The 27,493-nt window shown below is 61.0% G+C and overlaps 3 protein-coding genes across 6 annotated transcripts; 2 read left to right on the top strand and 1 right to left on the bottom strand.

Annotated features, from left to right (window-relative positions):
* The first annotated feature begins 825 nt into the window (after window positions 1-825).
* On the top strand, window positions 826-5,251 carry FUOM (fucose mutarotase). Its single transcript, XM_044240781.1, has 6 exons — window positions 826-926; window positions 1,664-1,732; window positions 3,253-3,323; window positions 3,484-3,582; window positions 4,236-4,309; window positions 4,551-5,251. Exons 1-6 carry the CDS (start codon window positions 842-844, stop codon window positions 4,615-4,617), a joined length of 465 nt encoding a protein of 154 aa, XP_044096716.1. The 5' UTR covers window positions 826-841; the 3' UTR covers window positions 4,618-5,251.
* A 538-nt stretch (window positions 5,252-5,789) lies between these two features.
* On the bottom strand, window positions 5,790-12,013 carry PRAP1 (proline rich acidic protein 1). Of its 2 annotated transcripts, XM_044240776.1 has the most exons (5): window positions 11,801-12,013; window positions 9,234-9,300; window positions 8,533-8,585; window positions 7,418-7,518; window positions 5,790-7,319 (listed from the first exon to the last, which is right to left on the bottom strand). In XM_044240776.1, exons 1-5 carry the CDS (start codon window positions 11,806-11,808, stop codon window positions 7,087-7,089), a joined length of 462 nt encoding a protein of 153 aa, XP_044096711.1. In that variant the 5' UTR covers window positions 11,809-12,013; the 3' UTR covers window positions 5,790-7,086. The 2 variants fall into 2 exon arrangements, with proteins under 2 accessions (XP_044096711.1, XP_044096710.1); XM_044240775.1 differs by lacking the exons at window positions 8,533-8,585; window positions 9,234-9,300; window positions 11,801-12,013 and having other exon boundaries at window positions 7,418-8,098.
* Window positions 12,014-16,203: 4,190 nt separating this feature from the next.
* On the top strand, window positions 16,204-24,975 carry CALY (calcyon neuron specific vesicular protein). Of its 3 annotated transcripts, none has more exons than XM_044240778.1 (6): window positions 16,204-16,278; window positions 22,075-22,233; window positions 23,278-23,391; window positions 23,953-24,066; window positions 24,232-24,587; window positions 24,829-24,975. In XM_044240778.1, exons 2-5 carry the CDS (start codon window positions 22,099-22,101, stop codon window positions 24,562-24,564), a joined length of 696 nt encoding a protein of 231 aa, XP_044096713.1. In that variant the 5' UTR covers window positions 16,204-16,278; window positions 22,075-22,098; the 3' UTR covers window positions 24,565-24,587; window positions 24,829-24,975. The 3 variants fall into 3 exon arrangements, with proteins under 3 accessions (XP_044096713.1, XP_044096714.1, XP_044096712.1); XM_044240779.1 differs by lacking the exon at window positions 16,204-16,278 and adding an exon at window positions 16,287-16,361; XM_044240777.1 differs by lacking the exon at window positions 16,204-16,278 and adding an exon at window positions 18,851-19,199.
* The last annotated feature ends 2,518 nt before the right edge of the window (window positions 24,976-27,493 follow it).

Below are 27,493 nucleotides of genomic sequence, written 5' to 3'. Positions count from 1 at the left end.
CCGCAGGGAAGTGGTGACATGGTGGACAGGAAGACACAGTATGGTTAGTGGTCCCAGCATCCCAGATCCCGGGTCTCTAGGGACAAGAGTCCAGCATGTGGGGTACTCTGGCCAGCTGAAGGCAAGGCGCTCCCTCTGTTCAAGGGAACGCGCTGTAGACCCACCCCCCACCCCACCCCCAATCTGGACACCCCATCTTGGAAGGGTGGGGGGTGGGAAGGATGGGCAAGCTGGGGCCCGGAGGGGGGGGCGGGGGGGAGAGAGAAGAGGTCAGGTCACTGCTGTCCTGGGATGGAACACAGCACCCCACTCAGGTGAGGGTGTCAGCAGGTTGGCGCCTGGGAGACAAGGTGGAGACCCCACAGTAAGGTGCTCCCCGATACCAGCTTGGCCCAGAGGCGGCTCCTGCCTGCCCTCCAGGGTTCCCTCCAGGGCAGGCCCGTGGCTGTCCTTGCGCAGAATGTTGGTGAAGAAGTCGGACAGGACTGGCCACCCGCTCCTGCTGGGGTGGGAGTTGGGGTGGGGGGTCAGCGAGGCCTGGGGGCGTAACTGAAGGGTGATGGGGAGGCCGCGAGGGGCTGCAGCGGGGAGTCGGGTCTGGGACCAAGCGAGGGACCTGAGGCCCCGAAGACGCCTGCGGGGTGGGCCGGGTGTCGCCCCCGCCCCCGGTCAGCACGCGAGCCGCAGTCCTCCGTGCGTCCCGCCCCTGGGCTGGCCCGAGGAGCCCCTCCCCACAGCCAGCTCCTGCCCCCAACACTTGCCCCCAACTCCCGCCACGCCCCCTCCGTCGGGCCACGCCCCCTCCGTCGGGCCACGCCCCTCCGCTCCAGACCCGGCGATCATGGTGGTGCTAAAGGGCGTTCCGGCGCTGCTGTCCCCTGAGCTGCTCTACGCCCTGGCGCGGATGGGGCACGGCGACGAGATCGGTGAGGGGCGGGGACAGGGCCTCGGGACCCCCACCCTTGGGCGAGGCGCGAGCGGGGCCCCCCGCCACCCCAGCCCCTGCAGGGGTCCCGACCCAGACTGACCCCAGCCGGGGGGCGACGACTCCCCAAGCCCAGGAAGAGCCGGGTCCTGGGGTGGAGGCCTTGGTTTGGCCGCCGCGTCCCACTTCCCAGTAGGACACCCCCCACCCTACCCCCCCACCCACATTCTTTAGGAAACTGGGGCCAAGTTGGTTGGTGGCCAAGCCCCTGCCCAGACCTTGGTCGGCCCCAGGCGGTCACGAGGACTCTGGCCCTTGGTCCAGGCTGCGCCGCGTCCGGCAGGTCCGGCCCCTCCCCCAGCCCGGCTTTCTGGGGCCCCGGGCCCAAGTTCCCAGCTGCGGCCTTAGGCCCAGTGCGCTGCTCGTTCTCCAGACCCCCTCCCGGACGGCCCCCAAGGGGCCACACCTCTTTCTCTGGCGGTTTGCCTTCACTGGAGCCCTGGACCTCGGGCGGGGGCTGCACGGTCGGCGCCCCAGGGGGTAGAACGGGGCGGGGTCCCGAGTTCTGGCACCGGCAGCTTCTGCCCTAGGAAGCTTCCTCTCCCCGCCCCACCTCTGACGAGAGGGGTCGGGGAGGGCAGTGGGCGTGGTCTACCGTGTGCGACAGGTGCCCCGAGGTCTGTGCCCACCCACGCGGACCCACCAGGGGATGTCTGACCGGGTTGCGTGGCCGTTCAGTTTTCGCAGACGTGAACTTCCCCACCGCCTCCATATGCAGGTGTGGGCCGGAGGAGATCCGCGCTGACGGTGAGCCGCCACCGGGCAGGGAGGGGTTAGGCTGCAGACGCAGTGCTCCCAGCTCTGCGCTCCCCAAGTGTTGCCCTGTGCCCCCATCCCCACTTATGCCCCAGCCTCCACCGGTGACCCAGGGAGGCCCCCAGAAGTCACCCTGGGCCTCCTGCCCCATCTCAGGCACCTCTTGGTAGCTTCTTGCAAGTGGGGAAACTGAGGCCCGGTGGCTTGTTGGCTGTACTGATGCACCCCTGCTCCCCACAGCCCAGGTCAGGTGTTCAGCTTTTACTGTGCTATAGAAATCCCAGTACTGACCTCGCAGTCTCCGGGGGCCCACATGCTCTGTCTCTGGGACCCTCTGACCCTCAGGGGTGGGTGGAAGGCGTGACTCGGAGGGGCCTGGAGCCAGGGCCCCAAGGTGACGGTAGTAGCAGTTAGTACCAAGAGCAAGGGGGTAGGGGGTGTGAGGACACCAGCGTCCTGCCCTGTCCTGTCCTGGGCTGGCACTGGGCTTGGCTGTCCCCCACCCTCGGCAGTGCTCTGAGGGCACACAACTCTCCCTGCAAAATCGAGGCCACTGAGGCACAAAGATGTGAAATGTAGGGTAAACCAGCCCTTCTGGACAGGGGGCCAGTGGTCTGAGGCCTGTTCAATGCGCTGCTGACTCCAGACCCAGTGACCTTGGCTTCCACCCTCTGCTGAGGGAGATGAGCCAGCCGTGCCTGGGTTTACACCATGGGCCAGAGGACCCAGCACGCTCTCCTCTCCAAGGAGGACAGGACAAGGTGGGCCATGGGAAAGGCCAGAATGCTGGAAGGTAAGGAGTGGCCAAGCTTCCGAGTGTCCCGCACGCCCTGCGAGTTAGTGGAAACAAGCAATGAGGAGTGAAGGCCAGCTTCGCAGACAAGTCTAACCATGGAGAAGAGCAGAGAACACAGCAGAAGAAAATGCACTCCGGACAGCAGGGTTTCCCAGCCGCAGGCTAATAAGATGACAGACGATTTTTGTCTTGTCCCCAGCCCCGTATTTCCCCGTTCTGTGCAACCAGCACAATCCCTTTAACAATGAGAAACCAGCTCCACAGGATGACAAGGACCTCGAAAACCAGTGGGCGGCCTGGGGTAGCCTGGGACAGAACAGCCTCTTCCCAGACCCCACTATCCTCATCATAGGAGAAAGGTGGCCACCCAGGGGTCATGGGGGGGTGCTGGGGTCAGGGAAGTGGCCCCGGGTGCCCCTCCTGGTGGATGAGTAGGGGAGGTCACCACCAGGGGCCTATGAAGTACGGACTGGAGGGCAGGGCGAGCCCAGGGCTGGGACAGTCACAGGTGCTGTGGCAGGGAGGCGCTGGTGCGACCCCAGCAAGTGTCACCAGGCGGCCTGCGTCCCCCGCCCTGTCCCGGGCATGAGGCCGTCCTGGCTGGCCAGCTCGGTGAGGCCCAGGGTAAAAGGCGTGGACAGGCCCGGAGGGCAGGCGGCCCTGTTGGTGGCCGGGTGGGACAGGGCTCCCGTCTGAAGCTGGCACTCCGCCCTAGGCCTGGGCATTCCCCAGCTCCTGGAGGTTGTGCTGAAGCTGCTGCCACTGGACACCTACGTAGAGAGCCCGGTGAGTGCCTGTTGCCGTGCCGCCCCCTCCCTGCTCTGGGCCTTGGTTTTTTCTTGGTCAGACCTCAGAGGACCCCTGAACTGTCATCCAGTGGGAGGGGAAGCTGGGACCGGGGCTGCTGGGCGCACAGGCCACAGAGCTGAGCCCCCTCTGCCCCTAGGCTGCCGTCATGGAGCTGGTGCCCGGTGACCGGAAGATCGGCCTTCTGACCCCGGTATGGAAGAGCTACGAGTCCATTCTCCTGGAGGCGGGCTGCGAGGTGAGGCTCAGCCCCAGCCAGGGGGCTCCCGGGGACCCTCCGCGCCTCTGTGGAGGCCGGTGGGAGTAACAGACAGGGCCCCCAAACCCCCTACAGCTGTGGCTCACGTGCTCACCCTCCACAGAAAAGTGACCCTGGGGGAGCGGCTGTTCCCAGCCCCCAGCCTCTCCCCTCTCAGGTCAGGGACCCTGTCGTGGCCTGGGGTGCGTCACCCACCCCAGCCTGTGTGAGCGGAGCCAGGGGCAAGTGAGGCACCCCCGGCCCCTGTCTTATGGCCGGAAGCCTGGCCTAATGCCGTGTGTCACCCCTGCATTGTGGAAGGATGAACCTCTCCTCCCCAGGACCTTCCCCCGACACGTCTTGGGCAGGACCCATCGATGACAGGCGGCCTGGGACTCCTGTCCTGGGCAGGGGCCCTCCTGCCCTTAGACCAACTCCAAGAGACACAGGGCCCCAGGCCACGCGCCACCACAGCCCCCCGTGACCCTGCCTGCCCAGTTCTCACAGCTCAGAGGCTGAGCGCCCCTGGGACGCCAGCCAGGAGAGCCAGTTGTGGAGCCCAGAGTGTCCGTGTCTCCTCGTGCCCCTGGCGCCTGCTTGGGCCCTGAGGGTTTCTGAGCAAGGCCCCTCCACCGCGCCATTTTGCCTTCCAGAGAGCCCTGGCCAAGATAGAGAGGTTTGAGTTTTATGAGCGGGCCAAGAAGGCTTTTGCTGTTGTAGCAACTGGGTGAGTTCTGGCCGAGTCCCTGGGGTCCCTTTGGGTCCTGCTGGTCAGGGTAGCTTTGGCTGGGACTGTCTGGGTCTGGGTCCCGGGCCACTCCCTGTCCCCCTGCTCAGCCCCGGCCCCGCCGGGAATAGGACTGTCAGGATTCCCCGGAGGACTGGTCCCTGGGCTTGCCTAGTGGGCGGGATGGAAGTGGGCGGGACGGGGGGACCCAGCCTGGTGCTCAGCTCAGCTCCTCACGCAGGGAGACGGCCCTTTACGGAAACCTCATCCTCAAGAAGGGGGTGCTGGCACCCGAGGCACTGATCTAGGCCCGGAGAAGACCCCTGGGCCCAGAGAGGAATCTGCATCTCTGGGCCAGACCACGGACAAACCGGCCCTGTCCTGCTCAGCCCAGAGCACCCCCAACTGGGGACCCTGGGGGGCCAGGCCGGTCTTTGGGGGGTAGGGGGAGGTGCTGCTGACGGGGGACTGGGACTCACCCAATTTACGACAATGATGTGAAGTGTGGTGACTCGTCTCTGAAGTCAGAGGTTTCAACAACAGCCCCGTCCTCACAAAGACTTGTTTGGTACTGAACACGAGGGAGGCCACTGGCTCCTCGGAGCGCCCCCCACCCCCGTGCACCCTCAGGGAGGGAGGAAGGCCTCTCTCCTCCCTAAGGTCCGAGGCAGGTCCCTGGGCTCGGGACAAGAGCTCATAGGAGTAAGGTCCTCTTGTGAGGAGGCCCCACGGAGGGCTGGGCCGGGCGGCCACGACTGCACTGCGAGAGCCTGGGGTGGGCAGAGCAGCTGCCCAGGAGCCCTGAGTGGAGGGGGTTCCTCAGTCAGCCCCAGAGCTGGGGGTGGTGGGCAGGGGTCATTCTGGGTGCTGGGGCGGGTGGGGATCGGTCATTTGTTCCCTCTCCCCAGTGGTTGAGTGCCTACTGAATACACAGGAGCCCGAGCTGTTCTGGGAAATGGGCTGGTTGGGGTGGGGAGGTGAAGGACAGGAGGACGTCCCTTGCGTTGCCAGCAGGCAGAGGGCCAGACTGCCCAAAGGCAGCACGTGGAAGGGAGGCTGTGATGGCTTTGGCATGAGGCTTGAGCTGGAGTTCAGGGTGGGGGTAGCCTGCCGTCACTGCTCTGGACCCCAGGGTCTCCCCAGACCCTCCCGCTCCCCTCCAGACCTTCCTGTAGCCATGCGGCTGCTTTGCAGAAGCTGGTGTGCGGGGCGCCTGGGCCTCTAGGCCCCTCAGAGCCCGGGGCTGGTGTCCCAGATGTCACAGAGAACCTGGGGGGGCAGGCAGGCCCCCTGGGCTGGGGGTCCAGGTCTCAGCCTGGCCGGGCCCAGTCATTGCCAGGGCTTAACCTCAGACCCCTGACCCCATGGCCACCTCTAGCCACACAAAGGCGTTGCTTTAAACAGCTTCATTGAGACTTAACTGACCTATATAATAAGCTGCACACATTCCAGGTGTACAGTCAAATGCCTTTGGATGTTGTCTACACGGAAGAGCCTCTGGCCGCTGCCGGTGTCCTCCTGCCCACAAGGCTCGCACACCCCAACGGCCCAGCTGCGAATCCCCAGCTCACCCCGCCTCCCCAGGCACTCGCAGCCCTTGGGCTGGAGGAAATGCCCTTGGGGAGTCCTGGCTCCAGAGAGAGACTGGGCTACAAGCCGCCCTGGTCTGCCCAGGGCCAAGGTCACCACTGACTGACCTTGGATCTGAGCTGGGCACCCCCAAATTGCTTCGAGATGGCCACCCTTGACCTGACGGGGCAGGGGGAACGACCTACGGGCCTGCTAACCCCCGTGCGTGCCATGCGGGATGCAATCTGGGGCCTCCCCAGGCACCTGGCTCCCCAGATCGGGGGCAAGAGCGGGTGCCAGGTGCAGTGAGGAGGCTGGGGCCCACCCTGCCGCTTTAGGGCAGGACCACGGGCAGGTCACGGTCCAGTCTGGGGTCCCTTCAGCGATGACATGAAGATGACCTGGCCTGCTGGCACAGTGCCAAGTGGCGAGCACATGAGCCACTAGGGAGAGCCCTGGGGCGTGGGCTGCCATCCAGGTGCTCAGAGGGGACCCACGACAGGACATGGAATTCCAGGGCGCATGAGGTCACCCCAGACCAGACCGCAGTCCCCGGAGCAGCCGCATGCCTCAAAATTGAGCCCTGGATGGCCTCTGCCTGGAGCTCTGTTTGTCCTAACCAGTGGAGGGGCTCAGGCCGGGGTGTGGGGAGCACTCCAGGCTTCCCTCTTGAGGCAGAGGCGTGATCGTCACAGGCAGCGTCCTCGACCCAGGTTCAGTGCGTCAAATAGCCCCAGTGAGCCCGTGCCTGCAGCCGCAAGGTTGGGCCATGCCCTGGGGTCCGGCCCCTCAGACAGCACTGGACAAGCACCCAGAGAATGGGGAGGACCAGGAGCCTGGGCCTGAGTCCTGCACCACCCCCCAACCTGAGCCCCTGTGCACCTGAGCACCCAGCGACGCACCCTCCTGCTGTCTTTTTAGGGCCCATCTGTGGGACGCTGACTGGTCCCAAGCACTGACCTCTGCCATGCCCCGGGCCCCACCCCACCATCCAGGGAGGAGGCCGGAGGGGAGCCGATCATCCCAGGAGCAGGGGCGCTGGGTTGGGGGAGCTTGGGGGCTCTTAGTCTTTGGAGATAAGCCTGTGCACCAGGAGGACACAGGCCTTTCCTTGTCCCCGACAGAGCAGGCTAGGACCACGGTCACTGTTGCTGAGGACACATGTGGCCTCCACCCCTATGAGGTTTATTTTTCCAGTTGGGGAGGGGTCAGGGCCCCCCAGAATCCTCCCTGGGGTGGTAGATGTGGTCTCGGTCCTCCTCTGGCCCTTGAAGCACCTGGGGAAGTGACAGTGCCCAGGGCCAGAGCCCTGCCTCATCCTGGGCCTCCCTGGCCTCCTCGGGCGCTGGGTGGTACAGGTCATCACGGTCCAGCTCAGGATCCCACCTGGGACTTGGAACATGGCCCAGGGTGTCCTCCGTCCCTGCCTGCGCCTCGGAGCCTAAGGACAAGGAGATGGGGTTTTCCTCTGGAGGAAAGTCAACTCCGCGGGGCTCCGCCGCTGTGACCTTGCCCCCCTTCACCTGGTGCCCACCTGACCTTGCCATTTCTCCCACGTGGCAGCGGCAAGGCTTGGTGCCGCTAGCAGCCCCAGGAGCTGGTTGTCCGTTTTCAGATCCACCACACGGGCGTCCCAGGCCCTGTGAGAGCAGAGCTGGGTCAGGCCTACCTGTGCAGAAGAGGAGCCAGGAGCCCCGCCAGTGAGGGCGCCCACCGCCGTCTGAGCAGCCTCGAGGCGCTGGGTAGGAGACCTAGTGGGAGGTTGCTCCCCACTAGCGTCCTTGGTGGCTCTGTTCCGTCCCTTACTAGCGGCCCCCGGGGGACCGCCGGACAAGCACCACTGACCCCTCCACCGCCCAAGAGCTATGGCCAGGCAACCTTCACGGAACCCAGACCCGCCAGCCAGGCAACCGCCCCCGCTCCGCCGTATCCCTGAGCTATAGGGGCCCAGGAAGGTCGGAGAGTCCCTTGGGTGGCGTCCTAAGGGTGTCCCCTGAGAAAACATCTTGGCCCAGCCCTGCGTCGTGGAGACCTGGAAAACTTAGGCAAGAGCTCCCTCCTGTCCCAGAGGCCAGGCCTGTGCAGGCTGGGGAGTGGCTCTCTGTCCTCTGGCCTGGCATGGCCCTGGGGGAGAAGCCAGCCAGGGTTGCCTCATGGGAGGGCAGGGAAAGGGGCACAGCTTAGAAGCGCCTCTGTGGGGGGCGCCTGGGGGGCTCCGTGGGTTAAACTTGTGCCTTTGGCTCGGGTCATGATCTCTGGGTCCTGGGAACAAGCCCTGCATCGGGCCCTCTGCTCGGCGGGGAGCCTGCTTCCCCCTCTCCTTTTGCCTGCCTCTCTGTCTACTTGTGATCTCTCTGTGTCAAATAAATAAAATATATATATTTTTTAAAGTGCCTCTGTGGGTAACTATAACCCTGGGTGTGGGGGGGGGTAGCCATCCTGGAGGCTGCTAGGAGAGCTCAGGGATCATTCTGGAGCACCCCCCCTTGTAGGTCTCTGACAGATCCCACAGGATCCCATGCTGGTCGGAGCAGTGCCCCCTCCCCGAAGCTGCTGGGCAGGGCCTCCCCACATCCACAAACGCCCTTAGCCTAGAGGGTTCCCAGAAGGGGCAACAGCAGGGGAATGTGGCAAGGGCTGCTGGGGACACTCACTCCTTTGTGTCCCACTCAGGACCCCCGACGTGGCCTTCGGCCTTGATGAGGACCTGGAAGAGGGAGGTCACAGGTGTGGGGTCCGTGGTCGGAGAACACCTGCAGAGAGACGGCTCCAAGGCCCCCCCAGGCCATACTTGCTGACTCCACCCCACCTTCTGGGGACAGGATTGAGGCCCTGTGGTTCCTGGGGAGACAGGGCCACCCCTGGGGCTATGTCTGCTCACCCTTCCCTGGCTGATGGCCTGAGGAAGGAGGGCCAGTTCCTCTGAGTCCAGCCCTCTGTGGAGCCAGGGGAGCACAGGGCGGCGAGTAGAGCATGACCCTCGGGGAAGGGTCGCTGTCTGTTGCCAGGAGGGGGTGGGCCTTCCCCTTCCCTGCCCTCCCAGGTGTGCAAGTCTGAGTGGTCTGGACCCAAGGCAGGGTGGGCAGGAAGAGAGCTGGGGAGACACGGCCCGACACCAGTTACATGCACAGGTCACCCCAGAGCGGCACGAGGTCGAGGAGCGGCTCGGACTCACAGGGCACACGAGTGTCATCAAGGACCCCTCCCCCATCTGGACCAGCAGGCGGCTGTGACAGGGGCCACTCCTGCTCAGCCTGAGGCCCTCGCTGGTGCCCACAGGGCCACCTGCTGCCCCGGGTGCCCTTTCTTCACTTTCCAGGCCGGTGGGGCGGGGCTCACAGAGGAGCACACGTACCTGGGGCAGGGAAGCTGGGCCTGCCTCCCCCAGCAGCAGAGCCAGCAGGCCAGTGACCAGGAGGAGCCTGAGGGGACCAGAAGGGAGAGTGAGAGGCAGGCCAGGGCTGCCCCTGCTCATCAGCCTCCGGACAGGACACCTGGGTGGGCAGCCGGCGTGCTGGCAGCTTGGGTCCCAGCCAGGGAGGCCTGGGGCCAGGTCCACGGGGGGTTTCATTGTGCCTCCATCCCACAGACCAAGGACACACGGGCACAGGGGTGGGACCGCCACAGGCCCACACTTGCTCCCGCGGCCCCTCAGAGCAGACACTGCCCGCGGCACCCAGCACTGTTGGCAGACCCTCCGCGCAAGCTCGGGCCTCAAGGTGGGTGTGAAGGGCCGTGGACCCCCAGCTCCCGGCATCGGGCTGGCAGCTGCACCCGGGCACACGCCCCCGGGGCACAGAGCAGTGAGGGCTCCCAGCACCCTAGGCTGAATGCTGACAGGCTAGGACCCGGGGCAAGATCTCAGAGCGCTCTGTGTCCCAGGCACCCGGAAGCTGTGCGCACGGCGCCCTCAGGGCCCGATGGCCCCTTGCTCGTCTCAGAGCTGCGGCTGGACAGTGGTGCCGGTGCCAGGGCAGGAAGCCCGGGAGGAGGCGGGCAGGAAGGGGTGCTCTTTCCAGACACATTCAACTGGACCCTAGGGTAGCCAGGATGGCTGGCAGGGGAGGGGGGCAAAGACCAAGCCCCAGGCTGGGAGTCTGAGGGGCCATGGCCAAAGGGAGGTGACACAGAAACATAGGACAGGAGAAGGATGACCCAACTGTAAAGGTCCTGGACGCCTCATCCAAGACAGGGGAGGGGAGGGAGGGAGACGGACGGGCGCCTGGTGTGTGTGTGTGCATGTGTGTCTGTGCGTGTCCGTGTGTGTCCGTGCGTGTCCGTGCGTGTCCGTGCGTGTCTGTGCGCCTGTGTGCGCCTGATGTGTGTGTGTGTGTCTGCACGCATGCGTGCACGTGTGTACGTGTGCGTGTGTGCACGTGTGCATGGTGTGTTCGTGATACATACGGTGTGCAAATGTGACAATGTGTATGTGTCTTGTTAAAAAACAAGACAACACACCCAAAATGGAATCGCTCACCCCGAGCCCCAGGTCACAACCCGAACTCAGAACCGGATCCTTAGAGCAGCGAGGCGGGTCGGCCGGGTCGGCCCTGGGCGGGTCACCTATCCCACGGGCCCCTGCGTCCGTCCCCTGGTCACGCCGTGCAGTGACCCACCCGCGTTGTGCTGCTGGGACGTCCTCGTCCCGCCCCTCCTGCCTGTAAGTCCACGTGCAGCACCTCCGAGGGCCTCCCGTCTGCTGGGAGGGACGCCCGACTCTAACCAATTTTGCTCAAATGAACTCAACATTTTCATATGCCTGTTTATCTTTTAGCAGTCTGGGCACTCGGGGCTCTTCCTGGCTCTCCGGGGAAGGGTTCTTTCTGTCTCTGCAGCTGGCAGGGTGGCAGGCTGGGCAGGGCTGGGAGGGGCCGGGGAGCCCCGGAAGTCAGCAGGGGCCTCAGATGAAGACTTCCCACCAGCTGTCCCTTCGCCCCACAGCCCCAGATTCCAGTCCCACAAAGACCTTTGCCTCTTCTCCAAGTGGCTCAGCACTTCAGGGTGAGGGTTCCTGGAGACACCATGGGAGCCACAGGGCAGGGGCGTGCCCTGGACTTGGGGTCGTGGGCCTGGTCTCGTTCAGCTGCCCTGCCTCCCCAGAGCACCAACGCCCAGACAGAGGCCGGCTCCCGGGCCGGCAGGGGCCGACCCGCGGACTCGTGCCTGCGTGTCTGGACTCCACACCTCCACCACCCTGTCCGGCTCAGCCAGGGAAAGCACCTCATGGGAGGGGACGCTGCCGGGTCCAGGGACCTCAGATCCTGGCTGTGGCCCCTGTAGGCCTCTCTCCAGGAGGACAGCTCTGGTTCCAAAGGGCTCCCAAGGCCCCCAGGCCACCCAGTGACCCACCTCTCTACAAGGGAGGTATGGCCTCTGGTTCACACCAGGGTACCAAGGGGAAGCCCCAGAACTGGAGGATGAGGGGAGATCCCTGGCTAGAGGAGGAGGGAAGGGGACCCCCACGGGATGAAGGAAAGAGGGGACCCCTGCTTCCTGGGTGGTGTTCCTTCAGGGGACCGCTGACCCCTGCCCTCGACCCCCAACAGCCTCCAGCCTCCTCTCTCGACCCAACCCTCTCTTTCTGGCAGTCACAGACCTGGTGCCTCCCCCCTCCCATGCGCAAGGGTGATTCCTTGCTGGGCCAAGGGACCCCAAGGGACAGCTGTGCTTTCTCTTTCTCATGGGGGGCCCAGGGGTGGCCCTCAAAGCTGGTGCCCGGATGCAGACCGCAGAAGGGCCACACTCACTGGTAGCTCCGGACAGAGAGCTCCGGCAGCCCTGGGTACAGCAGCCAGACACTGGACCGAGGACAGAGAGCCACCCCCGCCTCCCGGCCAACTCCCTGCTCTGCAGCCAGCCTGAGCCAGGAAGGAGGTGCCCCAGGGACTAGGGAGGTCTGGCTTCAGGGGCATCAGGCATTACCTCCTCATGATGGAGCCCCCTTCTCGGTGTAGACGGTGCTCTCGGGGACCTGTAGTTCCAGACTCAAGCACACAGTGACTCAGACACCTGGCCCTGCTCCTCCCCACCCGGGCTCCTCGGGGGGTTTTATGGCTCCGTGTGGGTGTGTCCGGGCAGAGGTCAGAGACCAGGGATCCCAAATGCACCAGCGACTCATTCTACCCAGCTGGCTCCCCAGCTACCGTCACTCCCACGGCCCAAGCCACACCCATGACAGGATGGACGGTGCCTCCCAGCTTGGCACCCATGCTGGACCCTACACGCCCCATGGCCCCTCCTCCTGGCCACCCACCTGCAAAGTGTTCTGACATTGCAGGCCCGAGCTCAGCGGCCCGGGGATGCCAGACCCCAAACTGGGCTGCCTCGTTGGCTGGAAGCTGGAAAACCATCCCCTGCCCTTTGTGCTCTGGCATTCGGGGCACAGTCCCCCTCCTGGAGCCGGGTTTGCTCATACGCAGGCAAGGGACAGGGCTTCCCACAGGCCGGAGTGAGCAACGGGCTCTGGACCGAGGCCCGAGGCCCGAGGCTCAGGTGCAGCTGAGAAGTGGCTGCTGTGACAGGCAGCTGAGCCTCGGTCAGGAGGGGGCCCGGCAGCCTCCGGGAGGGCGGTGGGCAGAGGCTTTGCGGGGGCACGTCAGGGAGGCAGCCCTAAACATACCTGCGGGCTCGCAGCTGTCAGCAGAGGGCAGAGCCCCCGGACGGACCGAGCCCGGGCTTGAGCAGTGTAGGCACAGGAGGGACCCCCGGGAAGCCAGGCAGCAGAGCCAGGGAGGACAAGTGACCACGTGAGGTCAGTGCGCACAGCACAGGGGAACAGTGCGCAGATCCGGTCTGAGGGAATCACTGAACCCCCATCACCCCCGGGGGAGACGCCAGAATCCAAAGGGGCTACGATCTAGTTTGTTTTTTGTTTCTTTTTTTAAATGAAGAGAATCGACTTTTTGAGCAAATTGAGGTACAGAGAAAAATCTAGCAGAAAGTAGAGCCCTCACCACCCCCTCCGGCTCACCGTTTCCCACCAGGGACGTGTGGCATCAGCATGGCACCCTTGTTCCCCTGACAACACAATTCAAACACATATTTTTCAACTGAAAATTACAAGACAGGCAAAGAAACAAGAGAAGTGTGACCACAATTAGGGGGAAAGCAGGTGATGGAAAGTGTCTCTGAGCCGACCTGGATATTGGGTTTGGGAACAATAGCTGAGCGGAACCCGTGGTAAAGAACTAAAGGGAAGGATAAATGAAATGTCTGAAGTAATTTCAACAAACAGAATTTTTTAAAGAATCAAATGGAAATTCTGGAATTAAAATACATAATCACTAAAACTTAAAAATTCACTAGAGGGTTCAGTAGATGACACATCTAAGCATTTAATATCTTTAAGTTAGATCCACTAAAGATGGATCAGTAGAAATTGTCCAAGGAGGACATCCTAGGAGGCCAGTGTCACCCTGACGGCAGAGGCAAGGACACTACAAGGAAAAGAAAAGCATAGACTAGTATTCCTCATGAACACTGACAACAGACTCAATAAAATATTAAAACACATAAAAAGGAATTTATTTTAGGAAGGCAAAATTGATTTAATATTCAAAGATGAATTACTACGTTGCACTATATTGATAAAATGAAGGACAGAGGGGCACCTGGGTGGCTCAGTGGGTTAAGCCTCTGCCTTCGGCTCAGGTCATGATCTCAGGGTCCTGGGATCGAGCCCCCCCAAAAAATGAAGGACAGAGAACACATGAGCATTTTAATAGACTCAGAAAAGGAATCTGACAAAGTCCAGTTCCCACTTATGATAAAAGCTGGAACTAGGAACTGTTCCAGGAACATGCCTGATGAGAAGGCATGTACAAGACACCACAGCAAACCCGAATTCAGTGTAGGACTGACCGCTTTCTCCCTAAGACTGGGTTGGAGATGAAGACGTGGCTCTTCAGCGCCGTACAGTCGATGCCAAGCAGGGTGGCAAGAGAAGAAAACCGCTTGAACTGGAATGGAAAGTAAAACCGTCTTTATTTGAGGAGGGTGTGATCCCATATTTAGAAAATTTCTAAGGAATCCAAAAAGAAATCACTAAAAATAAATAAACGAGTATCAAGATCTCAGGCTATAGGATCAATATACAAAAATCAGTTGTCTTTATACACTAGCAATGAAAGATTTTATTGAAATTATGGGAAAAGTTGATTCATAATAACACTGGAAACGATGAAATAATAAGAATAAACCTAATGAAAGAAGCACAGGACTAGCGCTGAGAGAAGTCACAGATCTGGGGCGCCCGGGTGGCTCAGTGGGTTAAGTGTCCGACTCTTGATCTCAGCTCATATCTCGAGCTCAGGGTTGTGAGTTTGAGCCCCACATTGGGCTCCATGCTGGGTGGAGCCTTTTTCTAAAAAAAATCAAAATGCATCATTCTTTTTAAAAATGCATCGTTTTTAAATGTAAAAGCTGAAATTATAAAACCCCTGGAAGAAAATAAATGAGAAAATTTTCATCACTTTGGGTTAGATAAAGAGTTTTTAAATACAACACCAAAAGCATGGTACGTAAAAGAAAAAACTGGATGTTAGACCTCATCAAAATGACCAACTTCTGCACTTCAGAAAACACTACCAAGAAAGTGAAAAGACACATCATAAACTGTGAGACACTGTTTGTGAATCATCTATTTGATAAAGGACTTGTATCCAGAATATATAAAGAGTTCTTACAACTCAATAATAAGACAAAAATACCCAACTGAAAAATATCCGGAATATTTGAACAGGTATTTCACCAAAAATATATAAGTGCCTAATAAAGCCATAAAGAGATGCTCAGCTAGCTTCATTAGTTATTAATATCATTAGTTTGATAACTAATTCGTTATTAAAATCAGGTTCAAAACACAGTGCGATATCACTACATGCCCACTAGGTCAGCGTTAGGGCAGAATTGTTCCCCCAAAATTCCTATGTTGAAGTTCTCATCTTCAGCACCTTCAAATGTGGTTGTATTTGGAAATGGGATCTTTAAAGAGATCATTAAGTTAAAATGGGGTTCTCTGGGGGCCACCTGACCGGCTCGGTCAGGGGAGCATGCGGCTCTTGACCTTGGAGTCCTGAGTTCAAGCCCCAGCTTGGGTGTAGAGATTACTTAAATGAATGAACTTGAAAAAAAAAAAGAGGTCATATGGGTGGGCCAAATCCATTCTGATTAGCGTCCTTATAAGAAAAGGAGATGAACGCAGGCACACACAGCGGGGCGGCCGTCTGAAGACAAGCCAAAGAGAGAAGCCTCGGAGGAAACCAGCCCTGCCCTTGGCATCAGGTTTGAAGCCTCCAGCATCGCAGGGAACCCATGGCGTGGCCACCCAGTCCGTGGCACTCGGCCATGGTGGCCCTAGCTGACGACCACAGATGGCTATCTGGCATTAGCAAAAAGACAGTAACAAGCATTAGCAGGAGGTGGAGAGAGTGGAACCCTCAGACATTTCCGGTCCCAGTGTAAAATGGTGGAGCCCCGTTGGGAAAAGGCTAGCATTTTCTTAAAAATTCAATCTAAGCTACCATCTGGCCTAGCAATTCCACTCTTAGGTACCTACCCAGAGAAGTGAGGCCAATGTCCACACAAACACACGTAGGACGTTCCCAGCAACACCGTCTACTGTAGACAAAGCTGGAGACTGTCCAGGTGCCCACCGGTGGATAAAAGGGGCCCAGCCAGACCGTGGCTTTATCTACATTTTATTCAACAGCGGAAGGGGCCAGTCGCTGATAACATGCTGTATTCCTTGCTGTCTTCCTCCAGCTGGGAGCCGGGGATGGGGAGCCTGACCCCAGCCAGGCGGAGCACCGCACTCCATGGCCTCCCTAATGCCTAGAAATGCCTTCTCTAAGGGGGCGCGGCGCAGGGGCTCAGGCACAACCGTGCCCAAGAAGGACAGGCTTGCCCTGGGAACGCTGACGGCCCAGGGGCTTCCGGCGCTGAGACATGAGGAGGAGGCCTTCCTCTCGGGGTGTGAAGGCCAAACCAAGGCGAGCAAGAAGGAAAGTCTGAGCCCCTGACCAAGGTCGGGGGGGTGGAGGGTGGGCGGCAGCCCGGATACCTCCAGGCCGAGAAGCCGCCCAGGCTCGGCTGGCCAGGGTGTGCGCTCCCCTGCAGTGAGGTGGTGTGAGTGTGTGATGTGTGCGCAGTAGGCTTTGCCCCCCCCACCGGGCACAGCTCCAGTGGGAAGTGGGAAGGGGGTGCGCAGTGGGAGCGCAGCGGTGGCGGCAGACGCAAATGCTCCCGTCCCTCCGCCTGCGTCTCCCAGGCAACAGCAGCCTCGGTCTCGGCTCGGCCCCTCCCCCGCCCCGCCCCGGCTGCGAAGCGTCTGGAACCGCATCCTTCCTCCGCATCCTCGTCCTGCGACCGCATCGCGCAGCAGCTGCCCGTTGGAGCCGCCTGTGAGCCATTTCCACCTTTCTCCTTGTGGAGCGGGGGCAAGGGGGGCCGAGTGTGCGCAGGGGAGTGTGCACGGGTGTGTGAGGTGCGTGTACAGGTGCGTGTGCGGTGCGTGTGCCAGATGCGTATGCAGGGATGGGGGGGTCACTGCGGCTGACCTCATGGCGGCCAGGTCGAGTCGGGGTCCTCCCTTGGGGTCTCGGCTGACGGGAGCGGGGAAGCTGTCCCCAGGCCTCCGGACGATCGGGGGCCTCCGCGGGGTGAGCCACTGCCTGGACCTTCCTGAAGAACCGTAGGTATCCAGCCTTGCACAGACCCGACGGCTGCCCGGATCTCCGCACAGTGGGGCAGCTCGGCGGGCGCGCGGGGGGTGGGGGGGTCGGACTGCTGAACATCAGGGCGCCCGCCACGGTCTGAGAGAGACACTGGGAGGTGGGCGTCCCCGAGGTGGGGAGGGGGTGCCGGTTCCAGAATCCGTTCAGCTCTGTCTGAGGGTGGGAGAGAGCTGGGGCCGGGGGGAGTGGCGGCGGGGGGTGGGCGGCGGGGCGCGGAGGCACCAGATCACGGAGAAGCTCTGCCGGCACCGACAGCGGGGTGGCCGTGGCGGGGGCGGCTGGTGGCGGTCAGGAGGCAGGCAGAGGGGTATTTCTCCAGAACCACCTGCCGCAGCCCCAGGACGCGGGGCCACAGGTGGCTGGTGTGTGGGAAGCCGAAGCTGGGGGCCGCCCCGCGCTTCTCCTCCCTGGAGCCCTCCTCCATGGGCTGCGCTCGCAGTTCACCTACCCTTGAACCAAAAGCCGAACCCAGGACGGGCCCCAGGGCTGCGGCTGGGGCGGGGGGCGGGGTGTAGGGGCGCGGGGGCGGAGGCGTGTGCTCCGCTGGCTTTCAGCAAAGCACGCAGTGCCCTGCGCTCCGCAGTGACATGCACGCTCCCGACAGGCGCGGGACGCTCGCGCCCAGCCCGCACAAGCCCGCGCCCCTGCGCACGGGCGCGCGCCCTCCTGCGTGACGCAGCAGACGAGGGGGGCGGTGAACGCGAGTCCGCGACCGCGGATCTGCCGCGGGGTTTCTGTAGTGCGCTCAGCTCAGGGCCCTCGTCCCGCCTCTCCCTGCGTGCGTCGGTCCGTCCGCACAGCCTCCCCACCTGTCCCGCGCCCCCTCCCCAAACATCGGAGAGGAGCCTACACCGCCCCCACCCACGAGTCCTCGGGGTGGGGAGCAGATGAACCGCTGGAGAAGACTATTACAGCGCAGGGCGGACGGGGGGCAGCGGGAGGAGTGGGGGCGAACCCCTAGTCCACGGAGCTGTGTCCGTGGTGTGAATGAGCCCAGCCAGCCTCCCCGGAGGCCCCCATGACTCAGCAAGGGAGATGAATTCGGGGACGGGGGGGTCGCACACGCAGCCCAGCCCCTTCCCCTGCATTCTGCTTGGGGCTCGAGGCCTGGAACCAGACGCGCAGAGTCCAGAAGGCCCCAAATGGCTCCTTTCCTTCATGAAGATGCGTCATCCCCGGCTCCGTTTCCATGGAAACCCGCGGTGACGTAACACAGACGTCACGCCTTGTCGGAGGAGTTGGAGCTTAGGTTTGGCTGTAGAGGACCCCAGAGGCGGAGCTCCTGGTAGGAGGAGGCCTCCTGTGGGGAGACTGGGCAGAGCCGGGCCCAGCCTTCCAGCGGGCGTGGCCACCAACCCGAGTGGCGAGTGGCGGAGCCGCGGGGCCGCGGGGCCGCGGGGCCGCGGGGCTGGGGGCGGTCACGCGCTCTGCCCCTCCGCGCTCTCCCCTGCGGATGGCAGGCTGGACTGGTGAGCCGCGGGGACACTGCGGCCAGAAGGCCCCCGGCTCCCTCGCACTGGAGTGGCACACCCCTCCCGCCCCTGCGGAGCTCCTCCAGCCCTGGCCACTTGCCGCTCCTCCCCCCCCACCCCTCCCTGCCGTCCCCACCTCCGTGGCACCTTGCCGGCGCTTCTGAGCCTTTTTCCTCCTCGCGCTGGAAAGCCCGACCCCTTTATATTTGTACTCCGATGGCCCCGTGTCCATCTCTGCCTCACAGAGAGGGGACCTTGTCGCGGGGTCCGCGTGAAGAATAACCCATCGCCCGCCTGTCCGGCAGGTGCAGAGGCATCCGTGAGTCCTCCCCAGGCCGCTCCCCTGCCAAGCCCCACACTCCTCAGGGAAAGTCCTCCAGCCAGGGAGTGGAGTTGGGGGCGCTTTGCTGACCTGTAAGGGCCCTGGGCCTGGAGCATAAATTCCAAGGGAGGGCCCCAGCTCAGGGCCCCAAGGGGACATTCCTCTGTGGCGGGAAGCCCACGAGGGGGTGGCCCCTCTTGCCCAGCCGGGGGCATCTCGCAGGGCCCACAGTGCGGCTCCTGCTACCCCCGCCCCCCGCCCCGTCCTCCACAGCCCTCACCTCCCTGCCCAGCACTGTGCACACTCTCCATCCCGGCATCTCTCTGCTCTGGGTGGGAGCTCCCCCATCCCGTAGCCCCACCCTGCTTGTCCTGGCGTCTGGGTTGTGAGAGGCTGGGTCACCTCTGGGCCTGGTGGGCACCTGTGCTGGGGGGGGGGTAGTGCTGCAAAAGGGAGAGGTGTTTGGGGCTTCCGAGGCACAGCAGTCTTTGTAGGATGGGTGCAGGCGGTGGCCAGGGAGGGGAGCACAGCCCCTGGGGCTCTGCCCTTGAGTCCTCACAAGGAAGGTAGTCGAGGGACGAGCAGGCCACCATGGCCAAGGGGCTCACTTTCTCTGTTCAGGCGAAAGTCAGGGTCCAAATCCTGGACTTGGAGGGTATGGGGTAGCTGGGCCTCTGCCACCAACCTGCTGTCCTTTGGTTGTTGGTTTCAATCATTTGGAACACTTTTTGTTGTGAAATACAATGAGTATTCAGAAGAGGACATGAAAAAGACGTGCAGCCTGATGATTGAAGGTAAGTGCTCCCCAGTCATCCACGGTCCAAGCGAAGACTGGAAATCCCCACCTCTCCCCGAAGCTGCTCCCTCCCCCAAAGCCCCCCCCATACTCTCCAGACTCAGAAGCAATGAATTCCTCTGGACCCCCAGAGTGCATGTCCCTAATTGCCCGTGATTGGTTCCTAACGGTTATGGTCAGAGATGGCTTGTTCTTGAAGCTGCCTTTGTGCCTGGCTTCTGTTGGCCTCATCTGGTGGGCTTTGGGGCTGTGCCTGCCCGCAGCTGTGACCCTTCACGGGGTAGGAATGCCTCCATCCATTTACTTGCTTTCCTCTGGATGTTGCGTAGTGGTGAGTACTTCTGGGAACAGCGCTGCTCTCCACGTTCGTGCCCCGTCTCTTTGCTGGGTGTCCGCCTGGAGTCAGGGCTGGTCACAGTTGGACACGTGTGGATTATGTGGGTCCACACCACCTGCATGGCATCCTTTGCTCCTTGAGCTCTCCTGGACTTGGATGGGCTTTGGTGTATCTCCTTAAGCTGGTTCTAATTTGTATCCCTCATGGACGAATGAGGGGGGCAGCTTTTTAGTATTCATGGACATCTGAAATCCTTCTCTGTCCATTTTCCAATTAGGTTTCTCTTTCTTTCTATCAGCTTGAGCCGTTCTTCACACGCTTTAGGCAGACATCTGCCTGTCCTGGCTTCCTTGGGTGGCTGTAATGCATGAGCAGAAGTGGGTGGCTTGAAACAACGGACATTTCTTCTTTGACAGGCGCTGGAGGCAAGAAGCTGGAAATCAAAGGCTGGGAAGGGCTGTGTTCCCTTTGAGGCTCTAGGGAAGGATCCTTTCTGCCTCTCCCGGCTCTGGCAACCCCAGGCATCCTTTCGCTTGTGAATGCTTCCCTCCAACCCCTGCCTCCTTCTGGACATGACCACCTCCCTGTGTGTGTCCAAATTTCCCCCTTCTGGAAGGACAGCAGTCATTGGGCTAGGGCCCCGTAATCCAGTATGACGTCATCTTCACTTGATCTCATCAGCAAGGTCCCCGTTTCCTAGTAAGGTTACACTCACAAGTAGTGGGAGTTAGGACCTGAGCATTTCTGGTGGATGAACCTCAGGTCCTTTGCCACGACATGTTCCAAATATCTTCTCCACTCTTGCTTTCTGTTTCCATTTTTGAAGGCTGTGTTTTGATAAGTGGGAGTTCTTAATTTTAATGTAGTCCTTTCATGGTTGATATTCAATTTTCATATTGAGGAACTCTTTCCCTCCCCCAGACCAGGAAAATATTCTCCTGTGTTATTTTCAAGACACCTGCCCAACTGAGGCATACCCACCTGGAGTAGATTTCTGTGTGTGCTGAGAGGCAGGGCTTAGGTGCCCTGTTTTCCGTGTGGACATCAGTTTATCCACAGGCGGCCGTGCCCCCTGCTTTGCACAGCAACTCTGTCACAAGTCCGTGGTCCATGCATGTGTGTGTCACATGGGGCTTTGTGCAGCAGCATCAGTGCCACACAGCCGTGTGAGCTGGACGCCTGCAGACGAGCCCCCTTCTTGCTCTTTCACAAGATGGCACACGTGTTCTTGTCCCCAAAATTACGATGTTTGGCGAGTTCACACACACAGAAATTCTGCTGGGCTGTCCACTGGCACTTATTCATCCTACAGATACAGTTTGGGGGGAAAGGAACATGTTTAAACTTGGAACCTCCCAAAACCTATGACCGTTTTGTTCCCCACTTCTTAAGGAAGTTGGGTCTCCCTTCGTCTTAGTCAATGATGTTTCGCCTGAGGTCTTTCATGATTCTCCGTATGGAATTCCCCCATTTCCCTTAAGTCTGCTCCTGAGCATTTGACATTTCCAATACCATTTAAATGGAGTCTTTCAAAACCTTATTTTCTAATTTTTTGTCACCGCTACATAGAAATATAATGACTCCTAAAAGCCTTGGACGGACCCTGCTGGACTCCCCCTCCAGGCTTGGTCATAGGTCCGCAGATTCACGTGGATTTTCTACACACACGACGTCCGATCCGTGAGCAGTGACTGTATCGCCTATCTCCAGGCCTTTCCCGCCCACTTCTCCTCCCCTACAGCCTGGCTCAGACTTCCAGCACCATGGTTTATAGAACGGATAATAAAAGGCCTTTTTATCTCCTTCCTCATCTTGAAGACAAAGCTTTCACTGTTCACATGCAGTAGGGTTGGCGTAGGGAATTTTGTGGCTGGCTGTTATCCGTCAGATTAAGGACGCACCTGGAGTGCTAACAGACTTTCAGAATAATAAATGGATGTTGAATCTTGTCAAATACTTTTCCAGATATTATTGAAATTAATCAAATGACTTTTTAAAAAGATCTTACTTGTTTAAGAGAAAGAGAGGTGGGGGAGGGGCAGGGAGAGAGAATCTCAAGCAGACTCCCCACTAAGCAGGGAACCCGATGTGGGCCTCGATCCTGCGACCCTGAGATCATGACCTGAGCTGAAGTCCAGAGTCGGACTCCATTAACCAACGGAGCCCCCAGGCTCCCTGGGGTCATTGTCATTGAACAAGGTCGCTGCCCTCAGGGTATGCGCTAGAGTCTGCTGGCCTGGCAGACTGCCAGTGTTGAGTGTCTGGGCATTCACCAGACAGAGACACCACCTGGTGCCCAGCTCTGGGGCCCGTGGGGAGACCAGAAGGCAGGAAGGGACAGAGGCCCAATTTGGCCTCGGAGGAGGGCCTGTCTGCGCATGGCCTCCCTGCTCGGGCATGATAACACAGACACTTACCGAGAGAATACGAGTTCTTCTGGGCACCCTCCCTTTAAGTGTCCACTGGGGCCAGCCTCGCAAGCTCGCGTACACATCTGCTAGGTGGTGAGCGGGCAGTGACATGTGACTACCTCCAGACAGGACAAGGACCACCGCTCACCATGGTGAAGCTGGGTTGCAGCTTCTCGGGCAAGCCGGGCAAAGACCCCGGGGACCAGGACGGGGCGACCACGGACAGCGTCCCTCTGATCAGCCCCCTGGATGTGAGCCAGCTCCAGCCGCCTTTCCCTGACCAGGTGAGGGCCTCGGCTGCCATGAAGGGCCGTTGCAAGCCTGTCCTGGGAATAGAGGGCCGTGGGCTACGGGTTTTTTAGATGTGGTCTCCCCCCAGCACACAGGAGAGCAAGCAGAGGAAGGGCTGGGCTGGGCCAAAACCCTAGTTGGCCACAGGCTCTCTGTGCAAACTGGTCAGCTCTCCAGCTGGTCACCCAGAGTCACCTGTGTGCTGTGCGGGGGACTGGCTGCAGGCTGACCGTCAGGACTCACATGCCATCTTGCAGACAGGGCCAACCCACCGTGCCCCCCGGCAGGGTCTCCGCAAGGAAAATGCCTTCCCTGCGGGCCTGAGGCAGGGTCCTTGGGCCATGACTGAGAGAGCGCAGCTTTTGGAGGAATCTGGAGGAAGCAGGCCCAGCTCTGGAGTGGCCCTGCCTCACCCCACCTGCGCTCTGGAGTGTGACCATCACCAGGAGGGCAGGCGGCAGCCATCTGTACCCACATCAGTCAACTTTCGGCTGGGGACCACGGGGTGGGGACCTCAGGCATTGACAGCTTTGCCCCGCCCATTGGCCGAGGGCAGTTCTCCAGGGATCTAGGCAGGCTTCAGTGGTGTGTGCTCTAGTTCTGGACCCTGTTCTCAACAGACAGGTGGGCCCACTGTTTGCCCCTTGGGAGCTCACACAGCACAGGACTGGACTTGCCTGGGCCACATCGTGGTAGGGGCCTCGAGACTCTGGGAGCCAGAGGGGGAGGTGTACTTCCTGGAGGAAGGAGCTGAGCTGTGGATCAGCTACAGGGGCAGTCCTAGCAGGGAGAGCTGACACCCTTAGAACTGAAGGCAGCCAGCAGACTGAGGGGCTCCATCTGTGGGCCCCCAGGCCGCCATGGCCCAGCAGGCACCCAGCATCCCCCTTCCCCTAGCCTTGGCTTGTAACCAGGGGAGCCTAGCCCACTAGACAGTCCTGGCGGCTGGGCAGCACCCACACCACTGCCGGGCAGCGGCCCCCTGCACCTCTCTAGTCCTGCCCGTTTAGGGTCTTCTGGGTCATCTCTCTCTGCAGGTGGTTATCAAGACGCAGACGGAATATCAGCTTTCCTCCCCGGACCAGCCAAAGAAGTTCCCTGACCTGGAGGCCCAGAAGCTGGCCTGTAACCACCCAGAGGAAGGGCGCAGGGTAACCCCCCCACCCCGTGCCATGCTGCCCAGTGGTCACTTCCAGGGGGAGGCAGGGCAGGGGAGCGTGGAGCAGCTGCAGGCGTGGAGCCCAGACACCAGCCAGGTTGGCTGGGGGCCCCTTGCTCACTCACCTGCTCTCAGCCCAGTCAGAAGCCTTCGTCCTGCTATAAAGGAGGTGAGGGCAGCCGCTGCCTTCAGACCCGCTGCCCAGAGCCAGTCTAGGCCACCCCTGCTCCTGAGGGGCCCTGTTTTCCCCCGGGGTTCACGTGTCTCCTCCGTAGTGACTCAGGTTTGGTACGCAGTACGGAAGGTCACTTCTGCCCCCTATCTGGCTAGTACTTTTTCCTCAGAAAGGATGGTTTTTGTTATTTTTAGCATAGCATTTCTAAAGCCGCTTGTTTTTCATCAGTGAAACCTGCTCCCTCTCCTTTCCTCCCCTGCTTGGAGCTAGAAGTGCCCCTGCCCCCAGGGGCCAGTGACCCCTGATGGCTGTCCTGGCCCTCCCAAGGCTTCACAACCGCCTCCACGGCATCCTTCTCCTTTTCACCCGCCCCTGCAGCTGCCCACGGCGCGGATGATCGCCTTTGCCATGGCGCTCCTGGGCTGTGTCCTAATCATGTACAAGGCCATCTGGTATGACCAGTTCACCTGCCCCGACGGCTTCCTGCTTCGGGTAAGGCCTGGCAAGCAGCGGGACCGCTTGGGGAGTGGGGCAGTCCAGGCCGACCCGGTGGAGTGTCCCCGCCATAGCCCGGGAGGTGGGCTGCCTGCCCTCCCCCCGCCCAGGGAAGACCTCCCCCCCCCACCCGCGCCGCCCCTGACCCGCCCCCTCCCGCAGCACAAGATCTGCACCCCGCTGACCCTGGAGATGTACTACACCGAGATGGACCCCGAGCGCCACCGCAGCATCCTGGCGGCCATCGGGGCCTACCCGCTGAGCCGCAAGCACGGCACCGAGACGCCCTCGGCCTGGGGGGAGAGCTACCGCGCCGTCAAGGAAGGGCCCAAGGCGCCCACCCAGGCGGGCGCGGCGGGGGCGGCGGCGGCGGCGGCGGGGGCGGGGGCGGGGGCGGGGCCGGCCACCGAGCCCCCCAGCAAGGTCTCTGCGCCGGGAGAGAAAGAGGCAGCGCAGAAGGCGGCCGGCAGCGCCCCGCCCCCGGCCCCCCAGTGATGGCCTCGGGGCCTGCAGCCCGGGTAGGTGTGCTGGGGGCCGGGAGCGGACTGATGGGTGGCGTAGTGTGTGGGGGGGGATTGATGGAGGGCGTGGGGGGGGTGCCCGGTGAACTGGAAGCGGAGGTGGGGGGGGGTCCCGAGACCTGGAAGCGAAGGGGCGGGGGGCTCAGCCACGCACTCCTTCCCACGCAGGTGGGCGGTGGGGGGTCACCTGCCCGCCTCGCAGCGCGGCCCTCCCCCCTCCTCCCCTCTGTCTTGGCAGCGCCCGCCGGCACCTGTGACCGCCCTCGCCCGACGCTCTCCCACGCTGTGGTCGTGCCCCTGCTTCCAGGACTCCTCGCTGATGCCCCTGCCCCCAGCCCGAGCTTGTAGCTCTGTTGCTTTTCTCTAAGTAAAGATTCACATCCGCCTGGGTCTCGTGTTTCTCCTGAGCATCCTCTACCCGCGGGCCTCTTTCCTGCCTTCCCAACCCCGCAGGAGTGAGTGCGGGCGTCCTGTCTCCCGCGACTGCCCAGCGGGACCCCTGAAGGATCCCGAAGAGCCGCGGTGGACGGGCGGGGAGCCAGCCTGGGCTCCAGGACCCAGCGTGGACAGCGCTTTCTGTGGTCCATTGCGCGGCTCACTGCAAAGGAATAAGCTGTTCAGGGAATCCTCTGGGACCTGAGCTCCAGCCCTGACTCCCCCAGCGCCCGCTGCAACAGAGCTCCTCCTCCTCCCGCTGCGCCTGCCCCCCCCCCATTTGACAGGAGCAGCTGAATCCCCCTGCTCTGGGCAAGCAGGCCTGGTACCTGACCCCAACCCAACCGCCTTGCCCATAGCAGAGAGTCACTGAAGAAATGAGAGAATGCATGGGTCCATGGGGCCCTGGGCCACGGAAGAGGGGACGTGACCCCTTTCCTGGGACATGAGAGGGCTCCTTGCTCCCAGAGCACCCCCACCTCCCACGGAGCTCCCTGTGAAGCCCGGGTGAGACCTGGTGAGAGGCGAGCTCAGGCCCTAGCACTAAGGGCTGGGATGGGGGTAGGGACGACACCCTTGGGAGCTCAAGCAAAAGAACCAGACAGGAAAGAGACAGGCTTTTTCAACGGGGCCACCTAGTGTTGGGTGACATGGGTCAGAGTCCTGGAGGAGGCCCCTCTTGGCCCTAGTGCTGTCCTGTGGGGGGACACAGGGCCCGGCACTCAGACAACGTGGGACCATCCAGCCTCCAGACCAAGGAGGCGAGGTGAGGGGTCTGAGCAGCTATGGAACAGGGGGCAGTGACCAGGAAGCGAGACGGGTGTTCAAGGTGTTCTGAGAAACCACGGACACACTGGAGGCCAGGTGGGGGGCATGGGGGTGGACAGGTCAGGGATGGGCTGTGAGTACTGTGTCCATCATCATTGGGCTCCGGTCTGTCCAGCCAGCCCTCCATCCATCCATCCACTCACCTGCCAATCATGACTGTCATCTGTCCCTTGTTCCCGTCCTTCCCTAGCAGGTACCAGCTCTCTGGCTGTCATCTGACTGAAGTGCTTCTGAGCCTTGGAGAGAAAGTCGCCTCTTAACTCTTAAACAGCTCAGTGTGGATTGCCCAAGAAGGACGCGTTTTTACGTCACTTGGTGCAATGGTCAAAATCAGGAACTTAACTTTGATATAATACTCTTATTTAATTCATGTTCCTTAGTAATGTTTTCCCAACTGTCTCAACAATGTCCTTCATAGCAAAAAAAAAAATCTGGCCTGGGATGCGGTCCAAGAGCCCGGCCACACCCTCCTTACTGGTTTCTCCCCTGGGGCAGCTCAGTCTGTGTGTGGTGACCTTCACGGCGTGAAGCACGCAGGCCATGTCATCTGTGGACTGGCCTCAGCTTGCGTGCGTGAGGCGTGTTGTCGCGAGCAGCCGGCGGCTGCATCCCCAGGAGTGAGGCCGTGTCCCCTCAGTGTCACATGGGTGGGACATCAGGAGCCACGTGAGGTCCGCTTGTCCACCCCGCGGTTGACTTAGATCACTCTGCTAAGGTGGCTTTGATGGGCCTCGTGACCTTACCATTTGCCCTTTGGAAATTAATACAGATTTTGTGGGAGGATACTCTGAGACGATGTAAACATCTTGGTCCTCACCAACCCTCGTTCAGCATCCCCCGACGATTCTTGTCTGAATCAGTCATGCTGTATTTTCCAAGTGGCGATTGTCTGAATTCAGCATTTTTTCTACTCTGAGCTAGTTGACATAGGAAAAGCTCTCCCTTCTCCCCTTTCATTTTTGTACGTCAGCGCGGCCCCCTGATTCCCATCTTACGATTGACTAAACCCATCGTCAGTGTTTGCTTTTGTGTTCACATTGTTTCGTATCTGGCTCAGGGCAGCCCGTCTCTGGGCACTTCCTAACTTTCTGGCACGAAGATGCTCCAGGCTTGACCTGTGCTACGGGGGTCTGGGAGCCGGTCGCGGGCGTTCCTCCGGCCCCTCGGTGCATCGGGCCGGCGCGGTCTATGTGATACATGAGACATGACGTTCTCAGTCACACACACACGACCTGCGTTTCCCTCCTCTCCGTGCATCTGGGTGTGCACATAGACACACGCACATGGGTGTGCGAGTGTGTGTGCGTGCACGGATCAGTCCCCACGAGTCCACACAGCACGCTCAGACACCTGCAGACTGTGCGCGAACCATGTGCACACATCTCCATGACTTCGGAGTGACGCCTCTAATCCCAACCCCAAAACATCAGGTTCATTCTAGTTCCCCCCTCCCTTACTGATAACGCCCCCCTCCAACACAGAAAAACCTGTTCTCGGTGTATTTGTTTGCTTAGGGTTAGAATACACGGGCGTCCTTTTCAAAACTGGTAAGCCATAGCACGGGTCTCAGACGCGCAGGACTAGCGTTGGAGTCCGTCTTCAGTTTGAGGGCAAAGCTGGCGGTAAACCGCTCTGCTCCT

Source organism: Neovison vison, chromosome 2 (genome assembly GCF_020171115.1).
Source record: "Neovison vison isolate M4711 chromosome 2, ASM_NN_V1, whole genome shotgun sequence".
NCBI classification, from domain to species: Eukaryota; Metazoa; Chordata; class Mammalia; order Carnivora; family Mustelidae; genus Neogale; species Neogale vison.
Note: the sequence above shows the minus strand (reverse complement) of the source record. Positions and strands in the feature narration are given on the sequence as shown.